The 27,727-nt window shown below is 41.9% G+C and overlaps 1 protein-coding gene across 8 annotated transcripts in view; it reads right to left on the bottom strand.

Annotated features, from left to right (window-relative positions):
- Prune2 (prune homolog 2 with BCH domain) overlaps positions 1 to 27,727 on the bottom strand; it is a 243,982-nt gene that overhangs the window by 69,730 nt on the left and 146,525 nt on the right. For all 8 annotated transcript variants that reach the window (XM_033757733.1, XM_033757728.1, XM_033757732.1 and 5 more), the window contains exons 7-9: positions 15,251 to 15,409; positions 5,108 to 11,663; positions 3,953 to 4,709 (exon numbers count right to left, since the gene is read on the bottom strand). In XM_033757733.1, coding sequence (XP_033613624.1) covers positions 3,953 to 4,709; positions 5,108 to 11,663; positions 15,251 to 15,409 — 7,472 coding nt within the window. The remainder of the gene's footprint in view (positions 1 to 3,952; positions 4,710 to 5,107; positions 11,664 to 15,250; positions 15,410 to 27,727) is intronic.

The raw sequence follows: 27,727 nt of genomic DNA on the forward strand, positions 1-27,727 counted from the left end.
CAGCAGTGGAAGAAAAGAGTGCAGGTTACTCCTTTATCGGATTTCATTTTTGACATCCGTGAGGGACTGAGGTACTAACTCCCAAAGGGATGGCATAGACCGAAAAAGCTTGGTTTCAGAAGCTCTCATGAAAAACATAAAAAGGTCTAATGTTGTTACTCATGTAGGAAAAGATGAGTTCTCTCCTATATTCTGTGAGACTTGGAAAAAGTTCAAAATTACTAATTTAGAAAACTAGAATGCATAGAGGTCACCATGGAAGCAGAGTGTGTGGAATATGGAACATATTGTTTTGAAGGCCATTTTTATTTTAGGGATCCTGAATACCTCAGCTCACTGAGCTAGGAAACAAAGTCTATCTCAGCAAATAGGAGGGCCAGGTCACTGGCGAATACAGGGCTGTATTTCAAAGATATCTGTGGCAGGGACAACGGCCCCAACCCTTCCCTCATCCCGGCATCCTCCCAAGATTAGACAGCAGCTTCGTCAGTTTTTTCCAACGTCTTGAAAATGATTTTTCCCTTCATCACCACACACAGCTGTTTCCTTGCCTCGCACCCACAGAAAGCCAGTACTTTTGGGCATCAATTGTCACAACTGTATATAACTTGGATGGTGAGTATGACATTTTTAATGGCTTGATGGTTGCTTAGCATATAGTTCTGGCTTTTGACTATAACCTGTGATGATTAAATGTCAGTGTCATTTGCCAACTTAGCAAGTTTGTGACTCCCAGATCAAACATCAGTCTAGATATTGCTCTAAAGATCCTTTTAATTTTTCTTTTCTTTTCTTTTCTTTCTTTTTTTTTTTTTTTTTGAGACAGGGTCTCACTATGTAGTTGAGACTGACCTGGAACTTACTATGTAGTCCAGGCTGGTCTCGAACTCACAGCGATCCTCCTGCCTCAGCCTTCTGAGTGCTGGGATTACAGGCGTGCACCACCACGCCCGGCCTAAAGATCCTTGTTAGAAGTGATTATTACCAAAACCAGGAGACTTTGAATAAAGCAAGTTACTTTACATTTCACAATGTAGGCCAGCCTCAGCCAGTCAGCCAAAGGCCTTAAAAGAGAAGTCTAAACTTTCATGAGAAATTCTGCTCAAGATCGCAAGGTAGATAGACTCCTGCCCAAATTTCCAGCCTGCTGCCCTAAGAATCTGGACTGAGGTCATTACTGACTGTCACCTGAGTTTCTAGGCTGCTGGCCTGCCCTCCAGAGTTTGGACTTGCCCACCTTATAATCATGTGAGTTTTTTTTTTTCTCTTTCCCTCTTCTCCCTCTTCTTCTCCCTCTCCCTCTCCCTCCCTCAATATCTTATTCTATTGCATCTGGGATTACCTTCCAGTCTCCACAATTCCTTCATCTTATTCTTTCTGGTTTGCTGGCCTCAGCCAGCTTCTTAGCTTCTTCGTCCCTTTCCAAATTCTAATCTTCCTTGCACACTCACTTGTACTTGTACCTATTAGCCTCATTGGGGCTTTTTGTGAGCCTACAGTCATGGATCCTTCTTTCCTTAAAGATTAGTTGGAACTACTTTGGTATAAAGACAAATATAGGAGTATAATCATTTGCTTCTTTTAATTTTAAAAGAAAGTACCTTTTATGGGCTCCTTAAGGCATCCTGGGATCTGGCACCCCGCCACTTGTGTCTGATAGATAATAAGCCATCCCTGGTACTGGCTCTGTAGCGGCACCCTGAGTAGACATCTCCTGTCATTCTTTCCCTCGTATGATCTCACCTCACACTGCTGCCTGTGTCAAGTAAGACAGCGCATTCATGTAGAGTGCCTAGAACCTGCAGATGTGCCTAGCGCTAGCAAATGCCCACGATTGTTAGCTACTTATATTTAAACTGACATTGGTCATAAACCATCTTGACTATTATCTACTGTTTCACCTATGTCTTGTACCTTGGTTAAACATTAAGCTTTTTGAAGGCCAGGAGTACGATTTAGGACAGTAGCTCTCAAGCTGAAGTGCATATGCAAGTAACAAAGGAACTGCTCTGACAGGGCTGGCCACACCCCCGGACTTCCCGAAGCTAGAGGGAGGAGCTGTGTGTGTGTGTGTGTGCGTGTGTGCGTGCGATCATTTGTATTTCTAACAAGCTCTCAAAAGGTACTGATGTCACACTCAGAGAACCACTGTTTTGGACAATGCTGTATCATCCCCAAAATTAGCATAGAGGGAAACTTTCAGATGTATTCAGAGTAAATTATGCAAAAGGTAACAGCAATGTCAGTGGGGAAATCTCTGCCAGCCCCTCATTGTGAGAAAAGTTTTATCACAACAGGGGCTGAGCCCAAAGGGATAAGCAGAGAAATCTGTTTGAAAGAAAAGGTGCTCATGGCACAACTGAATGGGGACTATCAGCTGTTGGTTTTCAGGAGCATGCGCAAAATGCAGACAAGAAGCCAAACAATAGCTGAGCCAGCTCATGGCTGCCTGAATTTTCAGCTCAATCTATAACAGAGCCAGAGGGCTGTTGGGATCCATCTGTTGCTCTCTTTCTGATAATGGATCTGGGGTCTCTCTGGAAGGAAATAGCTTGACAGGAAAAAGAAAGATTAGGCCAACAGAAAATGTCTAGGTTTCTGAAGCTGTGCTTGAAAATGGTACAGCTTTTAACTCCTAACGGCACTTCAGTAACCCTCCAAACACCTCTGCTATTCCTTCTGTTTTCTTTGTTCCTCATCTCAAGGAATATAGTTTGTGAATGTCAGTGGTATCTCAGATACCTACTGTTTCCATACAAATCCAGTCCATAGAATTTTTTTAAAATAAAATGTTTACCTTTTTTTTTAATTTATTCAGAAGTCCATAGAATTTGAAGGAAGACTTGCGATCATCCAGCCCTACTGATTCTATGGATGAAGAAACATAAGCCTGGAGTTAATCCTAAAATATGTAATTGGTAAGGGTGCAGATCTGGGCTGGGATCCAGATCCCTAGGCTCACAGTGAGTACATGATGTGTGCAGTCCTTTATACTCACTCATAAATGGAGTAGGAAAAACATATCGCTCCTCCAGCGGATTTTAAAGGGAAAACATCATCTTAATTCACATTTGACTATTGGCTCTTTTGCCCCTGGAAAGTGGGCTTTCTAAGGGGCACTGAAGAGAAAGGAAAGCCTAAACGTTTTCAACAGGGCTGAAAACCTCAAAAGCAGCAATGCTGTCCTGTTACCTGTCATATGTCTGCTGGCTACCCATGAACACAGCAAGAACAGAGTCTCAAAACACACACAAAATGAATGAATAAATAATGGAAACATGGATTTGATTATTGTTTGCTAACTTCTAGGCTAATTATGGGATAAATGTTTCACACTAAGATTTTGAGCCTGCTGTGGGGTCCTCTTATCTCTACCGGAACGGCAGGTGCTTACATAAAACCAGAAAGTGGCTTTTGTATAAGACAGTGTGCCAGCCAGAAAGGTACAGGTTCTGGGAGCAGAAGTCCTTGAAGCCCAGAGCGTTCCGTCTAGTGACTTAAATCTTGGAAAGTTAGAGAAACATTCTGAGCCTGGAGTCCCTTCCCCTCCATCCCACCGCCATTTTCTCCTCCAGTAGCGTTAAGGATTCAATGAGATGCTGTATGCAAACTGCCTTGCACATAGTTGGTGCTGAATAAATGTTGGTGCCACTGTGTCCTATTCCCAACTGCCTGTTTCAGTTCATATAGGTATTGGAGTAGGAGGGATTGGGAGTCTGGAGGGAAAGTCCCAGCTCCGTACACAGGGCCTTTTTTGGCTACAAATGTACACAAGTCATCGTTTTCATTAGAGTTGTCTACCAGCTGCTGTTACTGAGGATGTGCTTTGCAATACATACAAAAGCAAACCTCCTACACCTGAGAATTCATCATATCCAAATGACCTTCACTATTTCCCTGATTTCTAAATAATAGTTTTCAGGAAAAATAATAAATCTGGTACTTTGCTTACCCATTTGGTCTTGGTTTCCCGGTTCCAGGCTCAAGAAACTCCGTCTCCTCCTCCATTTCCCTTGCAGGGATCCCGTTTATCTGAGACGGCTGCGGTGAAAGCATTTCCCATTCATTGTCATGGGCGACGGCTTGCAACACAACTGTGTCCGGGCCAGCCCTACCTCGGCTCTTCATCTTCTGTGATTGGCCGGTCAGACCAGAGACTTCCTCTAGTGCTAAAGGTTCTGAAGGCTTCGTTTCTCCCATCTGAGGCTCTCTGCTCATGTACGGATCAGAGAATGGCCCCACAGTCTTGCCAGCCCAACCTGTCCCTGAGTCCCTGGTTTCTGGTGATGGATGACTGACCTCGCCACAACCCAAGATCATCCAACTCTGGTCTTGTGCAGAACGTTCCAGAGGCAACGTCTTGTCATCTTTGGTTGAAGATCTCTCTACAGAACGATCTTTGCTTTCATTTAAGGAGGTAGGCTCACATGTATCTGGGAAGCTTGCTACCTGAGTTCTTGTCAGTCCTGGTTCTTCAGAACCTATGTGTGATTCCTCTAATTGAGAGGTACTTTCTCTTGCTTCACAGACCTCTGGCTTCCGGGGTGAATTTTGTTCATGGCCTACAAGTATGTAATCCATGTGTATTGCGTGATGATCTCCATTCTTCCCCGTCCATCTTTCTTTTTTATATTCTAATTTTATCTGCTCAGGCTCTTTGGCAGGGATTATTTTTTCTTCTTCTAACTCTAATATTCCCTCATCGGCACCTAGAAGTGGAAAGTGAAAGTGAGGAGAGGAGAGGAAGTTTTAATTAACACATTGTATGATTTGTGATCTTTGCAAATGATTATCTAAAAAGAGGTCATTTAAAAAATACCTCTATTTTGTAGAACTGTTTAATTTTCTCATGCATGATCAGAGAGAGAAATTATTTCATAAGCCCTAAATTTTAATCAAGTTATAAAGCTTAATATATAATTTAATATATAAAACTTAATATAAAAATTAATATATAACTTTAATCAAGTTATAAAAACTTGATTATTGCCCATTGCCGATTTTAGCTTCTCTTTACCTACTTTGGTAGGAAGAGTATGTTTTACATTCACATTGGTTTAATTGAAGCATCAGTTTCTCGGGGTGAGGGGAATGGGCCATTTCTTACCATTTGATGGTCCCATGTCTCCACCTGCTGGTGAATCAGAATTATCTGATTCTATTTCCCAGTCAATGTTTGATGGAGAGGACTCAAAGTTGGAGCTTGCTTCTCCTACTGGAAAAGAAACTGACTCAGAGTCTTCATGAATGTGCAGCACAACTGGTTGGTGTCCAGGTTGTCCACTTTTAGTCTCAGTGTGCTTTCCCTCACTTTGATCAGGAAGAGCAGAAAGCAACATATCTGCTGCTTCACTTCCCAGAGATAAGTCTTCTGGAGACCCAGCTTCTCCTGTTGTCTCTGCACCATGCTGGGCTTCTGTGAAACAGGACAAGTCAAAGGGAGGGGTGTAGGGTGCCACTGATTGCTTCTGACCATTTTCCTCCAAGGGAGGGTTAGCACCATAGAGAAAATGTTCATGCTCTTTCATTAAATCCTCATCGATGTTCTGGCCCATTGCATCGTATTCAAAATCACCCCACGAGGCTTCAGATGAACAGATATCTTGTTTCCCAGCATCTCCATCAACTGGTGTTTCAGGATGGCCTCCTGACAGTGTCAGTTTACTCATGTCATCTATTGTCCCAGTGGAAGTGTTAAGACCGGAGGCATCGCTGAAGCTGTGGTCAAAGGCAGCTTCGCTTACATCCAAACAAGTCCCCAAGGTGAGCAAAGCACCAGTCTCAGGAACAAAGGATGGCTCACAGTTAGACAAAGCCCTTACACCTGTCTGACTTTCAGGAGAAAAGTTCTCTGGTACCCAGGAGGGGTTGCCTTCCATAGTTGGCTCCTGGTGAGTTACTAAAATATGAGTTCCCACATTTTCAACCCTTTGGATTCTCCTGTCAATGAGTTCCAAAACCGGTGCTGTATCTGTACTAGGTGCTTCTTCTGATGCTTTTAAACCTATATTATTGTCACCATCCATTTCGCAATGCTCAGGAGAACCTAGAGAAGAGGCAGGCTGAGATGAGCCGTTTATGTTTGCTTGATTGCTAATTGGAGGCAGCAGAATTACATTTTCAGCAGAGAGTTCCGAATTGCATGGGACAGATTCCTTTCCAGGCTGCAGACTCAGGTCTTCATTTAGCTTTGACTCAGTGAGATAAAATTCACTGGGTTGCACTTCGGGTCCGATGAAAGCACTTACACCCTGCTCAGTCTCTTGCTTTCCTTCGGAATCATGACATATATCGGGGCTGTTGGAAGCCTGAGAATTGCTGTCGTGGTCACAGTGAGTGAGTATGTCAGGATTCTCACCATCTGCTTCCGGACTGAAGGGCTGCTTGACATCCACCCACAAGTCAGGGGAGGCTGAGGGCAGCTGCCCACCCTCTTGGAAGCTGCCATGTAAAATATCTGGAGCAAAGGTACCTCGGAGGTCCTCATGAGGGTTGGAGCCGTTCCATTCAGAGACTGACTTCTTTATCAACTGGCTGGGAGAATGGATGGCAGAGAAATTTTCGGAGGCAGTGCTTGAATGTGTCATTTCACTAAGGTTTGATTTCTCTCGTTCCCACCAATTTGCTTCCTGACAATCGATAGTTGAGGCATTAGCTGCAATGTGTCCGTTTGCATCTGATTGCGCGACTGCGGGGTCTGGCTGATCCCAGACAGATAGCACGGTACCCCGGCATTGCTCTTGAGTGGATGCCTCGGGAGGAAATTCATGACCAGCTGAAGATATAAAAGTTTTCTCTCTTGAATCATTTTCTTCAATTTGGTCCAATATTACAAGCCGACTAAACTGGTCAGTATCTGGATCTGGCTGCCTCGGTTGGATATTCCAAAGTTGCTCATGGGAGTTGTCCCCATTACTACCCAGGAAGGGCGGCTGAAGTTCATCACTGAAAGGACTGGGGCAGTGTGTTTGTGTGGTATCACCCTGGGTGGGTACCCCCCACAGGCCCACACTTTCATATACCGAAGAATTCCTCGATAATGCATCGCTTGAGTTAGCCAGTACCCCCTGAAATGTACTCTCAGTGGGTCCCCTTTCCTGTGGAGGGGCTTTCCACCACTCACTGCTCTCAGTTGAGAAGCCAAGCATTTCCAGTTTAGAATGAGCTCCATTCTTTGGTTCAGCTCTGGGAGACATTTGCCATATTACGTCTCTTGTCTTCCCTGCTTCTGGAGACGGTTGTGTCTCCTCCTCTGCTGTGATCTCAATGTCCGTCTCTGTGAGTGGTGGGAAATTCCAGGGATCAGAGCTGCTCTGACTATCACACAGTGTGTGTGGTTTATTTTCACTCTCTGCTAGTTCTGAACTTCCTACATAATCAGAAAACTCCTCAACTTTGGCTTCTGCTGTGGTCAAGATCTTAGGTTCATTCACTGCATCCCAAGCTCTGGATTCACTCGGAGTAACTTGACAAGGGACCAAGTGGGTCTCTTCCTCTGCTGACTCTTCCTTACCCACCGTTGTATCGTTACAACCCGAATTTGTTGAAATGACCTTGGCATCCTCTGGCTGCACAGTTTCAGGAACAACGTGTTTATTGTCTTCCTCATGGCTAACCACTAGATTTCTGTCCTGATATGCACCTGAATAGTCCAAATATTTGTTTGTTTCGGGGCTTGATAAAGAGGATAAAGAATCACCATCGATGGAATCATTCCAAACCTCTAAGAATTTAGGAACTTTTTGACTAAAGCTCTTTTCAAACTCACCCATCCTGTTTTCCTCTAAGTTCTTCATTTCAGTAACTACTTCTACTTGGCCATCAGTGCTTATTACTTCCGATTGTTGGAGATTCTGTTCACTCCATTCAACTTGATTTTCTTTCTGATGCTCAGTACTGGGTGCATGGCCCCAGAAGGACAACGCAGCTGAAGAATCATTTAGGTCAGGACTTGATGCACTTGAGTGTGTACACTCATCACTGGAAAGACTGTCTTTGTCATAACTTCCAGATGAACTGGCTCCTGGAAGGCTGTTCTCAGAACTCTTCCCTTCAAGAGTCCTAGTTATCTCGGAACTTGTGTAATTGTCCTGCACATCATTGTCTGCAGAGCCATTCCCATCAGCAAGGCATTGGGGGGACTCCTGAGGTGGCCCTTCATTTACTCTTTCTGGCTCCAGAACGTTATATGCTACCAATTTCTCAAGATTCATTGCAGATACATTTTTTCTTAAATTCATCTTTCCTGAAATCTCAGCAGTTTCCCCTGAATTTCTGTGACCCATGAGGAGCTCTTTGTAGGTCTCCTTTGCCTGCAGGTTATTTGTGGACATCTCTGTTTGTGCATCACAGGTATCCAAGTTATAAGACTCCTCATACTCTAAAGCTTCCTTTGGTTCCTCTGTTTGAGGACTACAAGTGTCCGAAAGAGAGCTGATTTTGCCGGATTCAGTGTAGATTTCTTGATATTCAGATGCAGCTGGAGATGAGAGCTCCTGGTCACTAGGCCCTTCTCCAGAAATCCCTGAGGCACCATCATCCCGAGAGCCTATCACCTCCTCTGTATCAAGGCACCTTCTGCTTGTTGCTCCCAGGGCTTCGTGTTCATGCTCACTGTTTCTATAACTACGATGTATCCAAAGATCTGAGCTTGCAACATGTCCTGAGTTCTCAAGCCTGGTGACCAAGGATGCTGTATCACCTGGCAAGGTTCCTGTCCCCGAGTCCTGGTCATCAGGATGAAGTCTGTGTGCTGCTGACTCACTCATTCCAGAGGCTTCTAGCCCGTGGGTGATGTGACTGTTCATAGCATTTGCTGAAGGGCTGGTACTTTGAGAAGGCAAATTGCTTTCTTCTGAATCTGTCATGCATGACCTGCCTGGTAACCTGAATGACGACACATCTTTATCCTTCATGACAGAATCCCAAATACTGTCTGCAATTAGCTGCCCATTTTTCTCATTCAGTGTGTGATATTCTTTGGGAACAGCATCCTTGGCATGCTCAGAGGAGGCAGGGAGCTCCCAGTCTATCTGGTTTTCTTCCTGATACTCTGTGCCCCATGGTTCTAGCTGTCTCACTGAAAATCGAGTTTCTGGTTCAGTGCTCTCATCCATATATCCTTCCACTTGGCCATCACTGGTGATTGCCACCCCGCCACTGCAGTCATCCCAGTCCAAGTCATTGTCCATATCTGATATCGTGGCGGTGGACTGAATGTCCTCAAGAATCACTCTGTTCCACAAGTCAAGGCTGTCAGGGGCCACCTGCTGGGAGTCGGTGCTGCTGTGCAGAAGTGTGAGCTGCCGATTTGTCTCGTTGTACAGCTGCATCATACTGGGGTCGTCATAGCTGGACTGGCTGCTTTCCCCCACCTCGTCCTCCACGGAGATGTTCTTCTCATCTGTGTGCTGAGCCTGCAGTAAGTCTTTATCTGGCTCGTGGACAGCCTTTGTTTCAGGACTGTCATCTGTGTGAGAGGAAGACCACATGTCCAGGTTCCCAGGGCCTGAACTGATTCGATTTCTAGGAAGCTGCTGCAGTGATTGCACAGGAACCTCAGCTTCCTCTACAGTTGAGTCTGCAACTTTGGGCTCACAGACTTCCTGTTTGGCAAATGGCTTGTTTCCTGTTTCTTTTTCCTCCCCAGTAAATGTTGGTGATGTGTAAGAGTCTGAAGTGGAGTAGTTGGTATCTAAGGGAGAAGGCACTGAATCTTCTCCTACATTAGATGCACTGTAATCCAAACATTTGTAGGCCAAGAAGGAATCTTCCCAAGGGGCTAGGACATCTGAGCCTCCTTTCTTATCAGTCTCCTCAAAAAGGTTCCAGGAATCTACCTTTTCATACACCTTCCCCCTAGCTTTAGGATCCACTAAAGCATTTTGATCTTTCCTTGGTGGCTGGGAATTATTCCATGTATGCTCCAGCTTGGAACTGGGATTTCCAGATACAAAGATATTATCCCTAGAGTCATTGTTCTTCTTGACCCAGATTTTTGGAGCTGCCTCATTATTTGCCTCTCTGGCTGAATTGTCCATCAGGTCTTCTGAAAGAAAAGAATACCCACTTTTTGCCATCACCCACTCATTTGGGTTCCCCACCGGTGTCTCGCCACTTGTCGGGTGAAGATTCCAGGTGTTTTTTAGAGCTCCAGTGTCATCTTCTTTATGAAATACACTCCAGGCTGCAAATGACATGGCAGCCACTGGTTGCCCATCATCTGTAGGGTTTCCCCAGGGTGCAGGCATCGCTGTGGGAGAGTGACCAGCCTGCCACAAAGCAGTAAAGTCTTCTATCAGGTGGTTTGTTCCCAGAGGAGAAGCATTTGGTAAATGTGACTTCTCAGTGGGCAGGTTTTGAATCTGCAAGCTTTCCTCCTTTTTGTCTTGAATATCATTGCTATCAAGTTCTGGCTGACAAAATTCAGACTCCCAGGGATCTGACTTTGGGAAGTCAAGACTCTTTGGTTGAAAGACAGGATCTGAAGCTCTCCTGTCAGTGGGGCTAGGCTTATGATCTTTCCATGATTCGGGACTCTGAAAAACAGATTCTTGTTCACTGGAACTCCATGCATCTGCAGCATTTTTAGAGTCAAATTCCAAACCACCCCACCAGCTGCTGCACCGAGTCCGGGTCTGAGGTGGCCCAAGGTGACCTGTGTCCATTGCTTTAGGGATTGTATTTTCTGCATAGAGCAAGGCTGGCTCTTCAACGGATGGCGAGCTTTCCACAAAACTATTCATAGGCGTGAGTGGGATTTGCTTTCCAATATTGTCCAGCCCTTCTGGTGAAGGAGATTCATCTCCCACAAAACCTTTCAGGTTCAAATTTCCTTCAGAGTTTTCTCCCAGACTTTCTTGTCTCTGGACAAACTCCTCATCAAATTCCACCAGGCTATCTTTACCAGCCTCAGACAAAAGTGAACTGGATGAATAATTGGACATGTTGGTCCCTATCTCATCAAGTCCTTTCGGCCCAGGGGTAAGCTGTCCGTCTGATGAGTCACTGTTGGGGAAGTCGTCTGCTGGGGAATAATCTACAGAATGGGAAGATGGCTGGGACTGCCCAGAAACCATGGGAGCTGAGTCAAAGTTGAAGAGGTCAAAGTGTTCACTGTGATCCGCAGACCGTGCATGCTCTTCTGCCACTGCCCCTTCGGGGATAGGACTATAGGAGTCAAAGCCTGGAAGGAGACTGTGGTGAGGCCCAGCACCTTCTCCCACTGGACTCTCATCACTGAGGAAAACAGAGCTCTCCTTGGATGACCGGCTGCTCCGGATGGTGGCTAGCCCGCTATCTGGACTAACAAGGTCTATGTTGACGTCCACCGGAGGCTGGTTAGAATCATTGAGATCTGGAGGGTTCTCCATGAAATTCACAGAGCTGGGCTGTGGCTCTATGTCAGAACCATACAACTCCATAATCCCGGAAGAGCCTTGGGAGAGGGGGGCACTGCCTGCCACAGCTTCCGTTGAGGATGTCCGGCTGTTGGAGGCGATCTCTGGACATCTCCTATTGATGACTTCCTTGACAAGGAGAACCACCTGGTCACAAGTCACAGAAGGGTCCTCCTGCTGGTACACTAGGATCTCATCACAGCCACATTCAAAGGGCTCCAGTTCTAGGCAAGGGTTCTGACACTCTTCCAGCTCACAGCAAATCTGTTGGGAGGAACAACAGTTTGTGCAAGCACTCAGGCCCCCCCCACTCCTGGGAATTAAATGCAAGGCCTTTGCACTGAGCTACATTCCCAGCTCTTTTTATCATGAGATACGGTCTCACTAAGTTACTAAGTTAAACAGCAGGCTGGACTCTAACTTGCAGTCTTCCTATCTCAGCCTCTCCAAGTGCTAGGATTACTGATGTGCAACTTAGGTAATCTGTGCTTGGCAGTTTGCCTTTTTAAATCTTTTTGAATATAAAATTAATTTGTGTACATCTGTTTAAAAGAAGACCTCAAACAACTGATAATTGTATAATGTAAGACAGGGAATGTCCCACTTAATCTGCTACCAAATATTTTTCCAATCCTACTAAAATATCTTCCATTTAGCTGAAATTTAGCTTCTAGATTTCACTGGCTCCTAAAAATTATCAGTAGAAAAGTTTAAAATCATTTAAACTCCTTTCCAACGTGTAATAGAACACCATCTTCCAACAGGAGTGCAACTTAGGTCTTTTTAAAAACAGATATAAGGCTAGTTACTGATGAGAACTTGGGGCCGAGTGCTGGAACAAGGGGGAAAGGCAGGACTTGCAAGGCAAAGAAGAAAGTAGGAAAGAAACAAAAATCTGCCAGGGCTCTTTCCCCAACAGCACACAGGGGCCATCTGTCCCTTCTTCCCCAAGGAACAAAAACATGGAGCCCTGAGCAAACGAAGCCCCCCAGGAGGCAGAGGGACATTATGAGAGACAATCAGTATAAGGCCAGAGTCGGGCAGTTGGGCTGGAGCTCTGTAATGGTTAGCAAATATCGGGAGCATTTTACCACATCACAGGCTTTTGAAATGGGCCTACAGGATTCCTGGAGGTAAAAATTAATAATGGTAGCAACAGCTACAGAAATCACACAAATAATAATAATAGTAGTGAACAGTAAATTTATTGTTTTCCTAAGTATGAGAGTTTTATGACCTTTATCTCCTTTAATTCTCACATTAATTATACAGGGTAGGGACTACTGTTATTCCCATTTTATTGGTGAAGAAATGAAGACGTAGGAAGGTTAAGTAACTTGTCCAACAACACACCACTAACAGGTGATGGGACTGAGTTTTGAACTCAGGCAGTCAAGCTGCAGAGGCAGATTCTTAACTGGTTGTGTAAGCATAAGACAAAGGGGCCCCCTTGCCCCAGAGCCTCGGCCTAGCCCTGTGTGCATTTCTTGAGATTCTGAGGCTGTCTGAGGAGCACTGCTAGGGTGGGGAGAGCTGGTGAGGCAGAAGGAAGAGAAGAGTTGGTTTTAGCCCTTTCACCTGTTCTTCTACTTATGTTTTTTTTTTTTTTTTTTATTGAGTTTATTGGTACATTTAGGGATACAGTACAGTTACATTCATTGTTGGGATCATGTACCTTTACATGGCAAGTCTTGATTCTCATTTTTTCCCCTTACCTCTGCCCTCCCTTCACCCCCTCCTCCCCTCCCCATCTACAAACACTTTATTTTCATCTTTTCATTCTCTCACATTTTTTTCTTTTCCGTTTTTGTTCTTCCCCTACGTATCACACCTTCCCTACACCTTTAGCTCCTTTCCTCCCATTTCTAAATGTCAGTAATCTTATTAGAATCTTATGCATTGTTGCAGAATATTCACACCAGGGAAACTATTTTAAGTGAACATATTTTCAAATTGGGTTGAAAAAGGGGTTTGCTATTTTGATATAATATAGTATTTTAAAATTTAAAAAATACTATATTAGAGGATTAGGAAGCCTAAATCTTTTCCCTGGGAAGCCAGTTACAGATAAGATTCTGTCTTCAGCACAAGGACCTGAGTTCAATCCCTGGTACCGAAAAAAAAAAAAAAATTCCGTCTTGAAAGCAAGTGCAGAAGAAAGCCTGAAAAGCCACAGGCTGGTCATGTGGTGCACATATGCATGGAAGTCAGAGGCAGGGAATAAGACACATGTGTGGCAGGACCAGGGCTGTTCTTAGCTGGGGACCATGAGAAAGTACAGAGAGAAACCCCGAAGATGTAGAGGCCTGGCTATTAGAGTGGGTCTAGAAAGGAAAGGGGTGGATCTGACAGATGAAGATAAAAGTGTTTTACACCCATGTGGTTCATAAGATACTGGGTCATGCATTCTCCCATACCAGTTACTCCAGTTTGGCATATGGCAGATGTTTTTGCCATGTTGGATTCAAACCTGGGGCTTCTCACATGCTAGTCAAGCCCTCTACCACTGAGCTATCTCCCTAGCCCAGCTTCCAATGGCCTATTTCGATTAATTTTGCATAATTCTTTTAAAAATTTTTTTAAACTTTAGGGTAAAAGACTCAGTCATCAAAACAAGGCTCCAACTGATGACCCAGTCAGAATCTTAGTACCTAGGGAGGGACTTGTATCAAAGCATCCGGCCACCACGTACTAAACCCCGGGCACCAATGTGTACTGAGACGGAAACTCCACTTTGTTTTGACCAGAAAGCAGACCCAGAAGAAACAGCCCTAGAGGAGGATTTGCCTTCATTTGGGTGATAAAAGCTCTGATTTTCTATGGAGTCAGTCTAGAAAAGAAATCATTAGGGGCTGTACTACGGATTGGGTAGGGATTGAATGGGCACTCTAGAGGCTTCTGTGCCAAAGCTGGATCCTCAGTGTGGTGATGCTGACAGGCTGGAACTTTAGGAGGGCCCCAGTGGGATTAAGTTATGGGAACATCACTATTATGATGTTGTGTCTAGATGCCCCCCAAAGTCTTGTGCAGCTATAGGTAGGGCTTTTTCAGAGGTTGCTGAATTCAGAGTGTGTGATGCTAGAATTAAGGGTGTGTGATTCCTAAATCAGACCACTGATTGCTTTGGCACCACCCTAAATCCAGTAGCCTAGATAGAGGCAGAAAAAAGCTGCTAAGGTTCCTCACTGCTTGGTTACCTCCTGCTTGCCATGAATTGTTTCTCCTCTGCGATACCTCTCTGCCATGCCACCCTAACTTGGAGCCAGACAATTATAGATTGAAACCTCTGCAGTGAGCTAAATAAACCTTTCCTCCCTTAACTTGAGGTTGTTGGATATTTTATCTCAGCATGAGAGCAAAGTAACTAACACAATCACTCCCAGAAGGGATTAATGAAGATCTCATGGAACTGGATCACTTCTCACAAGAGAGGGTGCTGTAAAACAAGCTCAGCTATCTCAGCTCATTCTCTCGCTTCCTGTCTTCCCATGTGACCTGTTCTGTACTCCCACCATTGTGATGCCATCTGCCATGACCCTCATCAGAGCCAAGCAAATGCCAATACCATGTTCTTGGCTCTAGATCTGTGAGGTAAATTCTTTATAAAACATCCAGCCTCAGGTGTTTTGTTTCACCTTCTGTCATAGACACATGAAATGAACTAACAAAGGCCCTTTAAAAAGACTCCTTCAAAATACCCCCAATATTTCCTAAAACTCAATTCTAAGGACACTTGTCTCTTGGGCCAATTTCTTACAAGCCACAAATCCATTCCCATGTCCTACCAACTATTCTAAAAGTCAGCAGATTGGAAGGCACTGAAATGAGGTGGACTAGGAGGAAGAACTCACCTGACTGCATAGCTCCAGGTTCTGAGAGTACACAGCGATCTGCCTTCTAGGCTGCTGATCCTCTGATAGGTAGCTGGAGAACAGGACAAGGACATCAAAGCCGAACTTGTCTGTGAATGTTTTCAAATCACTGGTGATACTGCTGTGAAACACACAGTCCTGAAACAACAGGAGATCTAATATTAATGTCAAATCACTTAGCTATGGGAGTTGTGCCAGTTCAGTCCTATGATGTGTCAGAACATATATAAGTGCCAAGTGAAAGGAACACTGCTTTGAGAGAGCTGAAAATGTTCACACTGTGGCTTATAACACACTTTACTTGTTTGCTCAGAAGCAATTATCAAGAAAAGATAATTCTTTGCCACCGTTACGAACAGCTGAGATTAGAAACAAAGGTCTTAACATTTTAAAAATATTTACTTTTAAAAATATTTATTCAAGTATATTTTGCAAAGCATATTTATTGCTCTTACCATTTATAAGGCCCATATAAAGATTTTGATCATGATCACAATCATCGGAAAAATAGACAAAGTTATTATTCTTTCCTACAGTTTTGCTTTGTATGATTATTAGTTCCAAGGAGAAATATCTAAAGCCAAGCTTAGCTGAACGTACTGAGTAGTTTTCATTTCAGTGAAGAAGTCCAGGAGAATTGTTTAAGAGTTGTGATGTCAGATTTTCTTGCTCTATATGACAGTCATGAAGAAATGAACACTGCAGAAAGTACCCAGAACGGTGACGCATATCACTTACAGAAAATGTATTGCTTCTACATCTTATTAACTGCAGTGAAAGCCACTTTATCCACATAAAGCCTCCTTCCTTGGCGAAGTACAGACATGAGTACATGCTGGCCTCTATCATAGCACCTGGCATATACCAGCTGCCCAAGGCATGTTTGTAAAAGGACTAGAAAGACATACACAAAATCCATCTGTATGGCACAATCCTCTATCAGAGCTCAGATAAGCATACAGTTGGCTTACTATAGCCATAGTTCAACATATCTGTGAGCCCAAACAATAGTTTATTGCACATATTCAGAGAAAAATTGCACTCTGTACTCGACATATACCAACTTGTGCCCATGATCATCCCTAAACCACAGGATATAGCAACTATTTACATAGCGTGAGCCGGGCATGGTGATGCACGCCTGTAATCCCTGCACTTGGGAAGCTGAGGCAGGAGGATCACTATGAGTTCGAGACCAGCCTGGGCTACACAGTGAGTTCCAGGTCAGTCTCAACTATATAGTGAGACCCTGTCTCAAAACAAACAAACAAACAAAAACAACAACAACATAGTATGTACTTTGTATTAGATATTACAAGTCATCTAGAGATGTTGAAATGAATGTGGGAGGATGTTCACAGATTTTATGTAAATATATGCCATTTCATACAAGAAACTTTGGTGTTCAAGGGGGATCCTGGAACCAAGGTCCCACAGATATTAAGTAATAACTATGTGTGTGTTTGCCTGTGTATATGTGTGTATACTGTGTGTACGTGTGTATATATAACAAGCATATATAATCAATAATCAATCTATTGTGCTACTCAATTAAAAACACCATGATATCCAGTCAAAGGATTTTTAGAATTCTGTAGATGTTTTTCTGATTATTACAGTCATCAGAATTATGGCTGCTGCTGAAAAATATTGAAAGAATACAGAAATACATCCAATACAACATGGGAAGTGCCTTGCATCCCTCCTCAGATAAACGCTGTGAGGTGCTAACCAGTGAAGTGCACAGAATTGAAGTCGTTTTCCATGATCACATTAATGTTTCTGCGCAGTAACGTTTGGAGCTTGTGAATACAATATCTGTGGTTGCTTCCAGCAGCTCTGGTGTTTGTACAAGAGACCCTTGGTAAGTGCGTGGGCCCTGCTGCTCACAAGGTTCTCTATTTTGAGGAGTCTTTGTTATCTATTCCATGGCAGCCAGCCCATGGCATTTCTTACCAGGATACTTTCCCTTGTAGGCCAGAAAGAATCACACATGGGAAACCACAAAGGTCTCCAGAAATACTGCTGAAAACCTAGGGACGATTGTACAGACTTAGTAATGAAGTAGACAGTGTCAGATATAATAACTTTTGGAAGCATGTGCTCCAAAAAGTATACTGTCAGCTCTTTTAACTTACTGCTCAAATGACATCATAATAGTCTTTAAATATCTGCTTTTCAAAAACAAATTCACCACCATGAAGTGTAGCTCAGTGGTAGAGCACTTGCCTAGCATTCTGGAGGGTCTGTGTTCAATCCCAGCAGTACAAATCAATGAACAAATCAATCACTCATGTAGAAGTAGACGGCCTTGGTGTGAGAAGCCCTGCAATTTTCCTCTCTGAATATTTTTTATGTATCTAACCTGCTCCCCAAATGTACTTACAAGCTTTTAAAAGAAGACACACAAATGAGTGAGATTTTCTCATATAATAACAATCATCACTACATTCCTGGAGGCCACTCAAACCAGACAGGACAGGTGTTACTTATATCCGAGCACAAGACTAGGATTCAAAAGAATCAGCCTCATTTTTGCCCATAGTTGTGAACCATTTGCTCTTCAGAAATGTGTCTGTGCCACAGTGTGCTTGGATTCTCCTGTGTTATGCTGATGGCTCCAGAATCCTGTCGGCCCTCAGTCCAGCAGCACTGGCTACACCAGGCCCCTTTCTAGAACAGAATCTCGAAGCTGAGTCTGCCTTTTCCACCCACCTCAGGTGATTCCTTGCACAATGAAATCCACAGATACTGCTTTCATAAGGCCTTTGTCAATTGGTCTCCATTAGGGCAGCTAGGTCCTTCCCGCTCTCAGCCTGTACTGCGACTTGAACTGACTCAGGCTCTCAGGTCATGATTCTTCACATCAGCCTCAGAAAAATTACCCTGGGGTGGGTATTTATGTATTGCTCCATTAAACATTCATATTTACCAGGGCGGAGGCTGGATCCAAGAATCTGTGTTTTCACTGTGTTCTTCAAGTCATTCTTATGATCTAGGTCCTTCGAGTAACACTGTCTCAGTTTTCTCTGGGTGACCCTGAATTTCACAGGATCAAGTGAAGTATTGAAAAGAAAAACTACACGAAACACTTTGTCAAATTAATGAACCAAAATATTTCCATTTTACCGTAACACCCAGGGATCATCAGCAATGATGCCCGCTGTTCCCTAATAAAATTGTGCAGACCAGGTCCAATCTCATCAGCCTTAGAATAATGTCAAGAGTTTCCTCTTTAAAATATAATCAAACGCGGGAATGAGCGAGAATTTTCAGGCATCCGGGAGGTGCAGTCTGTTTGTTCTGCTTTTATGCCGGTGCTGTTTGCATAAGAGATAATTTATTATTGTCCTCTAGCTATGCGGGGAGTCATGTGCTGCCGTGGCTCTTATGCTGCTGACAAGCTAGGCTGGCCCTGAATAAACAGCACTTCATCATCAACGAAATCCAACTGTAGACACAGGTTGGCATTTTATTCCCCCATCTGCCTTCCACCTGATAAATTACTGTTTTAGTTGCATGTATACAAATACAATTTGTTAATCTGCTCAAATATCTGCAAAATATTTCCCCTCACTTAAGCGAAAATTATGTGCATATATAGGCATTCCTCACTCAATCTGCTAAGAGTTTAGAAAAGAAAAAGGACACCCCCTCTTTAATTTTTCCTCTCCACCCTGCCCATATCCCCTCTGTATTTATGAGTCCAGCCTGCAATTGCTGCATAGAACTTAGGAAATTGCTTTGCTAAGCAACTGAGAATTGACTGAGCAAATCCTAGACTAATCCCACCACTGAGGAAGCACAGTGTTCATGGTCACAGCCCTTTTACCACCCATTGTTGCAAAGATTCATTCCTTAAACAGCTTCAAAGGTCATGAATCTTTTTGCCTGAATAATTTCTAGTTGTGGAGTGCCACAGCAGGAAGGCCTAGAAATGTGGGGAGAAAAGCTTTGTTATTTTTCAGCCAAAGCTAAGGTGAAGACGTCAAGAGGCCTAGAAAAAGCTGCTAGTCATGACGACCCAGGCCAAAGAAATAGCAACGGCATGGCTCTGCTTGAATTCATATATACAAGGATTGAAATTGCCATGGTGATAGTGTCCAGCAAATTTACCGCATTCTTGGTCTAAAGTGCACAAGTAAATGCAGTGGGAAATGCTATTCTCACAAAATCCCACTTTATTTCTTACTCCATCACTGAAAAATTTAGTCTGTATGCTAGACACTAGTAGTAATTCCCTTAAACTCAATTCCAAATACTTCTCTAATTTCTTCTGTCTCCACTGCTGTCCTTCACAGCCACCATCACCTCTTGGTTGAACTTGGGTGACAGCTTCCCAACTGCACTCCCAGGGACCACTGACTCGATTCTCTAAACAGCACCTGAGAGAGCACTTCTATTTTTTTCTCATTTTTTTTTTTCTCTTTTCCTTCTTTGTGGTGCTAAGGATCAAATCATCAAATCCAGGCTCTCATGAACGTTAGGTAAGTGCCCTGAGCTACATACTTAGCATAAAATTTACGTTTAAAAATGTAGATGGCATTCTTCTAGAACTCACTAAAAGTTTCCCAATGCAATTATTATTACCGACTGTTTTATGTTTTATATCTGGGACAAGAAGGTTTAATATCCTTGAGAGCAATGGTTTAAGTAAATCAATGAGAAGAAGTAGGCATGCCAATAGAAAAACAGTTGGAAAACATAAAAGACAAATTACAATTGGAATGTAAACAGTCAATAAATAGCTAAATTTATTAACCAAATAAATACTTTGATAATACAATTTTCACTTTCTCTTTTCTTGTTTTTGGTTACTGTTTCCAAGTGGGCAAGCTCATATATGTTCTAGAAATACATGTGGTCAAAGTATATTAAATGCACTATTCCAAAAAGAAATGTATTCTAAAGAGATAATAACATATGTACACAAAGTTTGTGTACAATGCTATTCGTGGGATTATTACTTTAAAACTCAGAAACAAAAAATCTAAATGTTCAACAACAGCAAAATGGTTCAATAAATTATCAAGCAATCACACAGTGGTACTTTATACTGCTTAAAAAGCCCCACCATCAAAGAACACTAAGCAACACACAAAACCCCCCACACGTTACATAGCATTAAGTCAAGAACAACTTCTGTAATCATATACAATAGAATGTCATTTCTATAGAAACTTAAGTAACATGTATTAAAATCTAATACATAATGGACCTCATGACACACTTATATTTAAACTGTCATCAAATTGCTAATTTAAAAATACCTGTGTGTCTATTTTAGGGATCTCCCTCAACAGTTTCTAGTATAAAAACTTTGGAATTAGCCAGATATGGGTTTAACCCTGACTATGCTACCCACTAGCTAGCTGGTTTTAGGGAGTTACTTCATATCTGAGCCTCGTATTCTGCATCTGTGAACTCTCAGTTAGGACTGTTGTGGGAATTAAGAACAGATTTAAAAAGATATTGTAGTGTCAGCATACAGAAGATAATAAATCCTAGGTCTCTTTCCTTTCTTGGTTCTTAAGCCATCAAGAGGCCATTCTCAGGATTTCATAGGATTAATCTGACTCACAGAAAATGTTTTGCAAGATTTTGTGTGTCGACACCAGTTATCCATATTATGGTTCTTTGCTTCGTGTCCTTTTATAACACATGCGAACTTCCAGATGGGAACCACACACATCGCTGAAGTGACTGACCTGTAAAATCCCATCTGTGAGATGATGGAAGAAGTCGCACAAAGTTTAACATGAAGCAGAGTCACTTTTTAAACAATAGGGTATGACTCTGGGATAAAGAAGGATAAACTTGTATCGTTTTGTAGGGAAATGGATGCATTTTAAGGCCACAATGTTAAGTGAAGTAAATCAGACACACAAGCTTAAATATCACATGATTTCTCTTGCATAAGAAACCCAAATTATCAATAAAGAGTAAAATAAAAATAGATACTAGGAAGTAGGGAGACATCTTTCTCAAATGTGAAGGGAATCAAGAGATGGAGAGAGATGGGAGTGAGGGAGGGAAAGGAGATTAAAACAGAGTTAAAATGTGTTCGCAAAGAACACAAACATTATGTACTGCCAACGTGCTAATAGAAGTAAATAGTGAAAAGATATGAAAGATAAAACTTATGGGTTAAGGCAGTGTTTGGCTCAATGAATTTTTTAAAAATCCATACTTCCAACTTGAAGGCAACAAATTAACTCCTGTTTACCACTATAGAAACAGTAGCTTTGGCGGCGGGTACTGGGGATCAAACGGAGGACCTGGCCCTGGCAGGCAGACAGAGCCACTGGGCTAAATCCCCAGCCCAACAAGAGATTTTAAAGCATAAAAAGAAAGTGTAATGATTTTCCCTTCAGCTGAATCACTACAGAGTCTTTTTAATCGTTTCCTGATTTGAATTCTTCCTCTCAGCTCTCATATTCTAGGCTGCACACATCATCCACAACAGTTGTCTTTAAGAATTATAAATGAAATATATTGACTAAAGCTTTTATTAAGTGAAATAAATTGTTTTGTAATGTCAAAGATGTTGTGGTTCATAGCTGATTTACTGTTAGGAGCTGGGTCTGGTAGGTAGAGTGTGAGGCAGGGTATATCTCCCTTTCAGGATCCTGGCTTCGTGCCCTCTGCTTCCTGGGTGCCATGAGGTGAGCAGATTTCTTCCCCCATTCCCCTGTGCCATGTTGTCCTACCTTGGAGCCACTCGACTTTGGACTGAAATGTAAGCCAAAATACACCTCTCCTCATTTTAGTGGCTGGTGTTAGGTATTTCATCCCTGAGACAAGACAAGTAACTAAGACAAAGGGAAAGCTAATTCCAGATTTGTTATATCGGAGTAAGTTTTTTTTTCTTCTTGAAGGAAATGGAAAAATTGAGTAAGCAGCTATCTTTTGTAGGTAGGATGTTTGTAGATAAAAATCATTACCAAGATTAAGACTCAAGCTTGAACAGCTGCTTCTTGGAGAATGGTGAGTCTTATCGAGTATGACAATTCATAACTACTTTGTAAGCAGAGTGGCAGCATGGATTGCTGAGTTACTGAAATTTATGAGTACACTTTGACATTTATACTCTGCATGGATTTATTTCTAGACTGAAAGCTATTTTTTTTATCAAGATATAAGAAAAATGCTGAGGTATGTATACAAATGTTCTAGCTGAAAGCTTTATGATTTATGCTACCAAAACTTTATAATGATACTTAAAATATTCAGCAATAATAGTCTGATAATTCTGACAGGAAAATGATTTATGAGAACACAAAATGCATAAATTAAGAGATTTTATTTATTCTATTTTTCATACATTATTTAGATGGTAAATGAAGATATTTTCCCTACACATCATTTTTTACACTCCACTGTTCTTATTTTTATAGGTAGCCAAGGCATCTAAATAGTTAACAACTTCGCAAGGTCTATTAAAACTATATTACACTCCATAATTTGAATATAGTGTCAGGCAATACATATTTTCATTCTCAAGAGAGCCATGTTGTGAAAATGAAAAATACTACAATAAAAATTAATGTATACATATCAATAAAATTTCACTTATTCATTTATTACTCAACTAATTCTATTCACTTAAATCACTAGTATGTGGCCTAAACATCATTTAATGAAGCATTGCTTCTCCATTGAGCTCTGTTGAATGCTTTTAAACCTTTTAAACTCTAAGATGCTATATGAGACCAACAACATCATCTGATTTTACACTGAGGAAATGGAGTTTTTCAGAGATTAAGCAGCTGATGTCACACAGCTCTCGTGTGCAAAACAGGACTCCACTTCAGGTTAGTGTACCTTCAGAGGCCATATTTAACTATGTTACCCTAAAATAAGGAAATTCTCCAGCACTGAAGGGTGTCGGATTAATTTAGCCTTTCATTTAATTAAAATAGGGTTGTGTTTTTGTTATTTCATTTAGTTTTTTTTTGTACCAGGGATTGGACTCGAGACCTTCCGCTTGTGAAGCAGGTGGCGGCACCACTGAGCTAAATTCCCGGCCCTATTCCATTTGCTTTTGTTTTGCATTGGTTCTCTCTTGTCACTGAACAAGCAAGAAACATTCTTGACCTTCACAATGGCTAATAACAATGCACCCCTTACCAGTTTGAAGATCCAGTATTACCACATATTCTGGTAAGTTTTCAGTTTCTCACCTACTCTGTAAAATGTATATGGGTTCTTGTTTTGTTTTGGTACCGGTGATTGAACTCAGGTCCTTGTGCTTGCGAGGCAGGTGCCAAACCACTGAGCTAAATCCCCAGCCCTACTCTATAAAATGTAAATGTGGGGTGATTGCTCATCATATCAAAGCCTAAAACTGCAAGCCCAGAGAAACTTTTATAAAGAAAAACATTGTGACATTCTTGCAGCAATATGTAACTTTGAAATTTGGCATGTATGTGCACAGAGCAGTAAAAAAAAAAAAGCAGTAGACAAAGTATAATTACCGATTACCTAAAATTATGCTCATGTAGTTTTCCTTGCTCTAGTAGTTTATACATAAATGTGGGAAAGTTCCACTTTATCATCCAGCATGTAAAAAATCTCATTATCTGAAGATGTTCCCAACACTACTGCTCCTCTCCAAAGCCCACAGAAAAGTAGAAATTAGGATTTATGCAGGCAAGTAGGGAGACTGAAGAGGATTCTTTGTGTTTTGTTTTCCCCTGACCAAGAGGGCATTTTAATAGAAAAAGCCTCCAAGAGCTAAGTCACAGCTCTCACAGGCATTTCTAATAACGTCATCAATTACAGTGATTTCAATTTAGGTCAAGCACATCCTAAGTATGACAGGAAAAACCAAGAGTCTTTGAAGCAATAACTCTTGCAGGATCCTCACTAGGGCTGAAGAATTCAAGAATAGAGGGACAGATCGTGTTAACCAAAACGTGAAAATTCTTGTTTTCATGTCATGGTAAAAGCATTTTTTGCTGCCCATAATCATATCTTTAAGGAAGAGAGGAAGCGTTTGGGAGATAAATCACCTCAAAGCACAGGTTTAAGTTAAGAACTTTTAAAAGAGAGTGGGGCTGGTTTGAGCGCAGCTTGAGGTTGAGTTGAAATCCTGCCCCATCCTAACTCCATCATAAAGAGGATGGATGCTGCACAGAGAGCTGAGACTGGAAAAGGTGCTTGAACACCATCCTTTGTTCCTGCCCCAGACTCTAACAAGCAGCTAATAGTAGACTGGACACTTAGGGGGAGGTTTATGACCAATTAAAGACAGGTAAGTCATCAGCTCATTAAACAGCTCAGCCCAATGAGAAAAAGGTAGGTAGTTGTTCTCCTTAAGGACCCTTTTTTGGTTCCCACAGGTTTATAAGGATTCCTAAAAGGGCACACATAATTTAGGACACATATGTAAAGGGAAACCCACCAACTAGGCATTCTTTATTTTTGAAATGAAAGAAGCTGGGCAACAGTCTAATGATCAAATAAAGATAATAATAATGCTATTTCCATAATTATGAATAGATATAAAAACATTCTCCTTGGCTTGTTTTGAGACATGAGCCTGAACACTCATGGCTTAATTTATTTTCCTTGGTAAAAATAAACCAGTTGGTCTGAAGAATATTCCAAGAAAGCGGGATAAAGTTCTGTCCTCTCTGGATTCCTCTTTCTGACTTATGGAAGCCACGAGGCAAATCTCCAGAGCGCGTGCAGTACATGTGCCTGACTAGTCCTGACGCTTCTAAACTGTGTCAATATTAACCAGACCAAATGAAGATCAAACTGTCTCTTTTGTTCCTCCCACTCCTCACACGGGGAGCACAATATGGCTCTTGTCAGAGGTGCTTTATCATTTTGGCTCAAGGAAACCGTCAGTACAGTTAGGGATTTGTTCTTCATGGGCAGATACCCTAATGGGTCCAATGAAGCTTTTCTGCTGACAACTCATTTGCTAAAAATACCCTACCATCACCAAGTTTAAGTGAGGGAATATGGTTGTGTCCCCTTTGCTTTCAAAACAGTAAAAGTAATTAATTTTTTTAAAGACAAAAAAAATCTACCCATCAAGGCACACACCTCTCACCACCCATATACATGTTCTTGCTTGGTTCCATTTGCTCACTGATAAACTTGATGCCATTCTTAAATTGGAATATAATAGGGTAAACACCAGTCTTCGTGCACACACGCAGAGCCAACAGTCTGGATATGCCATTTGTTGCAGTCTAAGCTAATTACTAGAAACCCCCCTCCTGAAAACAGATACACTCTGGGGTTTGTGGCTTTATTTTTCTTTGGAGATTCTGCATGCGGGAAGCTTGAGGAGTTCCTTTTCAGGTGGAGACAATGTGTTGTGTTGATTCCCTTGGCCATAAGTCACAGGGACTTAGCTGTAATAGGCATAAGTGAAGAATAAGGCAGAAGGATTTGGGAGCATTCTTGAAAGACGCCTTGGAAAAACTGGGAGGAGGAGGGTAGGGTTGCTAGGAATGCCAACCATCCTGCCTCTCCATTCTCTTCTTCTGGCTTTACCTGCTCTCCTGTAGCCAACTTCCATCCTTCACAGGGTGGAAAACAAGGGAGGCTACAGCAATTCAATGAAGATCTTGTGAATGTAGCCATTTAGGGCCCACTCCCTTTGGTCTTGAGTTTGAAAACCCTGGAGAAAGAACTCTGGATTTTTCCACTTGGTTTAGGTCCTGCACCCTGGGCATAAACAATTGAGATGGACTGGAAAGATGCAAAACAGGCATGGAACAAGTATAACAAGATAGACAAGAGGCATTTTCTGGAAGAGGCATGTTGATCAGATAATACCATAAGTGAGCACTTTAGATGTCAAGCACAAACATCTAACACACACACACAAAGACAATTTCCACATTTTAGCTTTTTTTGGTTTTCTTTCCAGCCAACCAAGACTAGTCAAAGGGAAAGACATGAAGCTTGGAAATATAAATTTTGGGGGCATAATTTAGCTAATTTTCATTTTCATGGAATTTTACATGTTAATTAAAGGATATAAAGAGTGACAAATCCATAAAACTATCAAGCTTATAAGATGAGAACTATGCTTAGTCAATTAAAAATATGCAGTATCATTTAAACAATCAGAAACAAAAGTCCAAAACTCCTTAATCTTTTTGATTTTTTTCTTTCAGGTTAATACCTGAGGGAATTCCTTCTGACCCTTGAAATCTTTCTCTCTCTCTCTCTCTCTTGCTTGCCTGCCTGTTTGCTTGCTTGCTTTCTTGCTTGCTTGCCTTCTTTCTTGCTTTCTGGTGCAGGGGATCAAACTTGTGCTTTCAAAGCAGCCAGCAGAACCACTGAGCTAAATTCCTGGCTCCGTGGCCTTTGAAATTTGAGGAGTTTAAATCACCACCACTGTCAAACATTCATTACGGTTAGTACCACCCATGAGGCAGCAGAAACCATCTATAGCCTCTTTCAAGGCAGAAAATCCTGGAAGGGTAGTATTTTACTGTTACCATTTTAGACAAGAGTTGTTTGTGGAAGGTCTCTAAGCAAGGCAAATCCATAAAAATCTGAATTCATAACAGATAAAATAACAGTTTAGGGCAGGGTTCTCAGCCTTGGCAATGACATTCTGTACTGGATGAGTCTTTGCTGTAGGGAGCTGTTGGATTCTCAACAGCATCCATGGGCTCTAACCACCAGATGACAAAAGCAAAGGCCCTCCGAATGGTGACAAACAACTGTGCCTCAGGACATGGGGTAAAACCAGCCAAATTAAGGACCAGCACCTTACCAAACACTATTAGGAGAATCTTGTGAACTTTAAAAAAAATTCAACTCATATACACTGTCAGAAATGCAAATGTATAAAGCAAGAGACAGAGTTAACCATGCCTGGTTTAAGAGGTGGGAGAACTGTAAAAGTAGATCATGGGCAGGAGCACCTCCATGATTCCTGTGTACTTACTGGCCAAATAGTTCTATTTTTCTAAGTTAGTGAAAATGCAAGATTTCAACAACAATTTGACTGTTAAAGAAAACAGCATGATAGGGCCAGGGATTTAGCTCAGCAGTTCCATGGCCTGCCTTGCAAGCGCAAGTACCCGAGTTCAATCCCCGGTACAAAAAAAATAAATAAATAAATAAAAATAAAAAATAAAACAGCATGATGATTTTAATAAGAGACCTAGCATTTTGCAAGACATCTATTTCCTATTTCAGGAAAATGAAATTTATTTTCCAAAGCAGATTTTTATTTTTTTCTTTCTAAAAATGTTGCATTATTCCAAATCAATTATGGGTGAATAAGGATGTTTTAAGCATTCAATTTTATGCTTTGGGTGCCTAAAAATATTGAACTCATTGTTTAACACCAGGTAACCTAAAAAATGGCAGGTATAAGGGCCGGGGATTTAGCTCAGTGGTTTGGTGGCCTGCCTTACAAGTGCAAGGACCCGAGTTCAATCCCTGGTACAAAAAAAAAAAAAAAAAAAAAAA

Source organism: Fukomys damarensis, unplaced genomic scaffold, assembly GCF_012274545.1.
Source record: "Fukomys damarensis isolate Sample0158 unplaced genomic scaffold, DMR_v1.0_HiC HiC_scaffold_31, whole genome shotgun sequence".
Classification (NCBI taxonomy): Eukaryota; Metazoa; Chordata; class Mammalia; order Rodentia; family Bathyergidae; genus Fukomys; species Fukomys damarensis.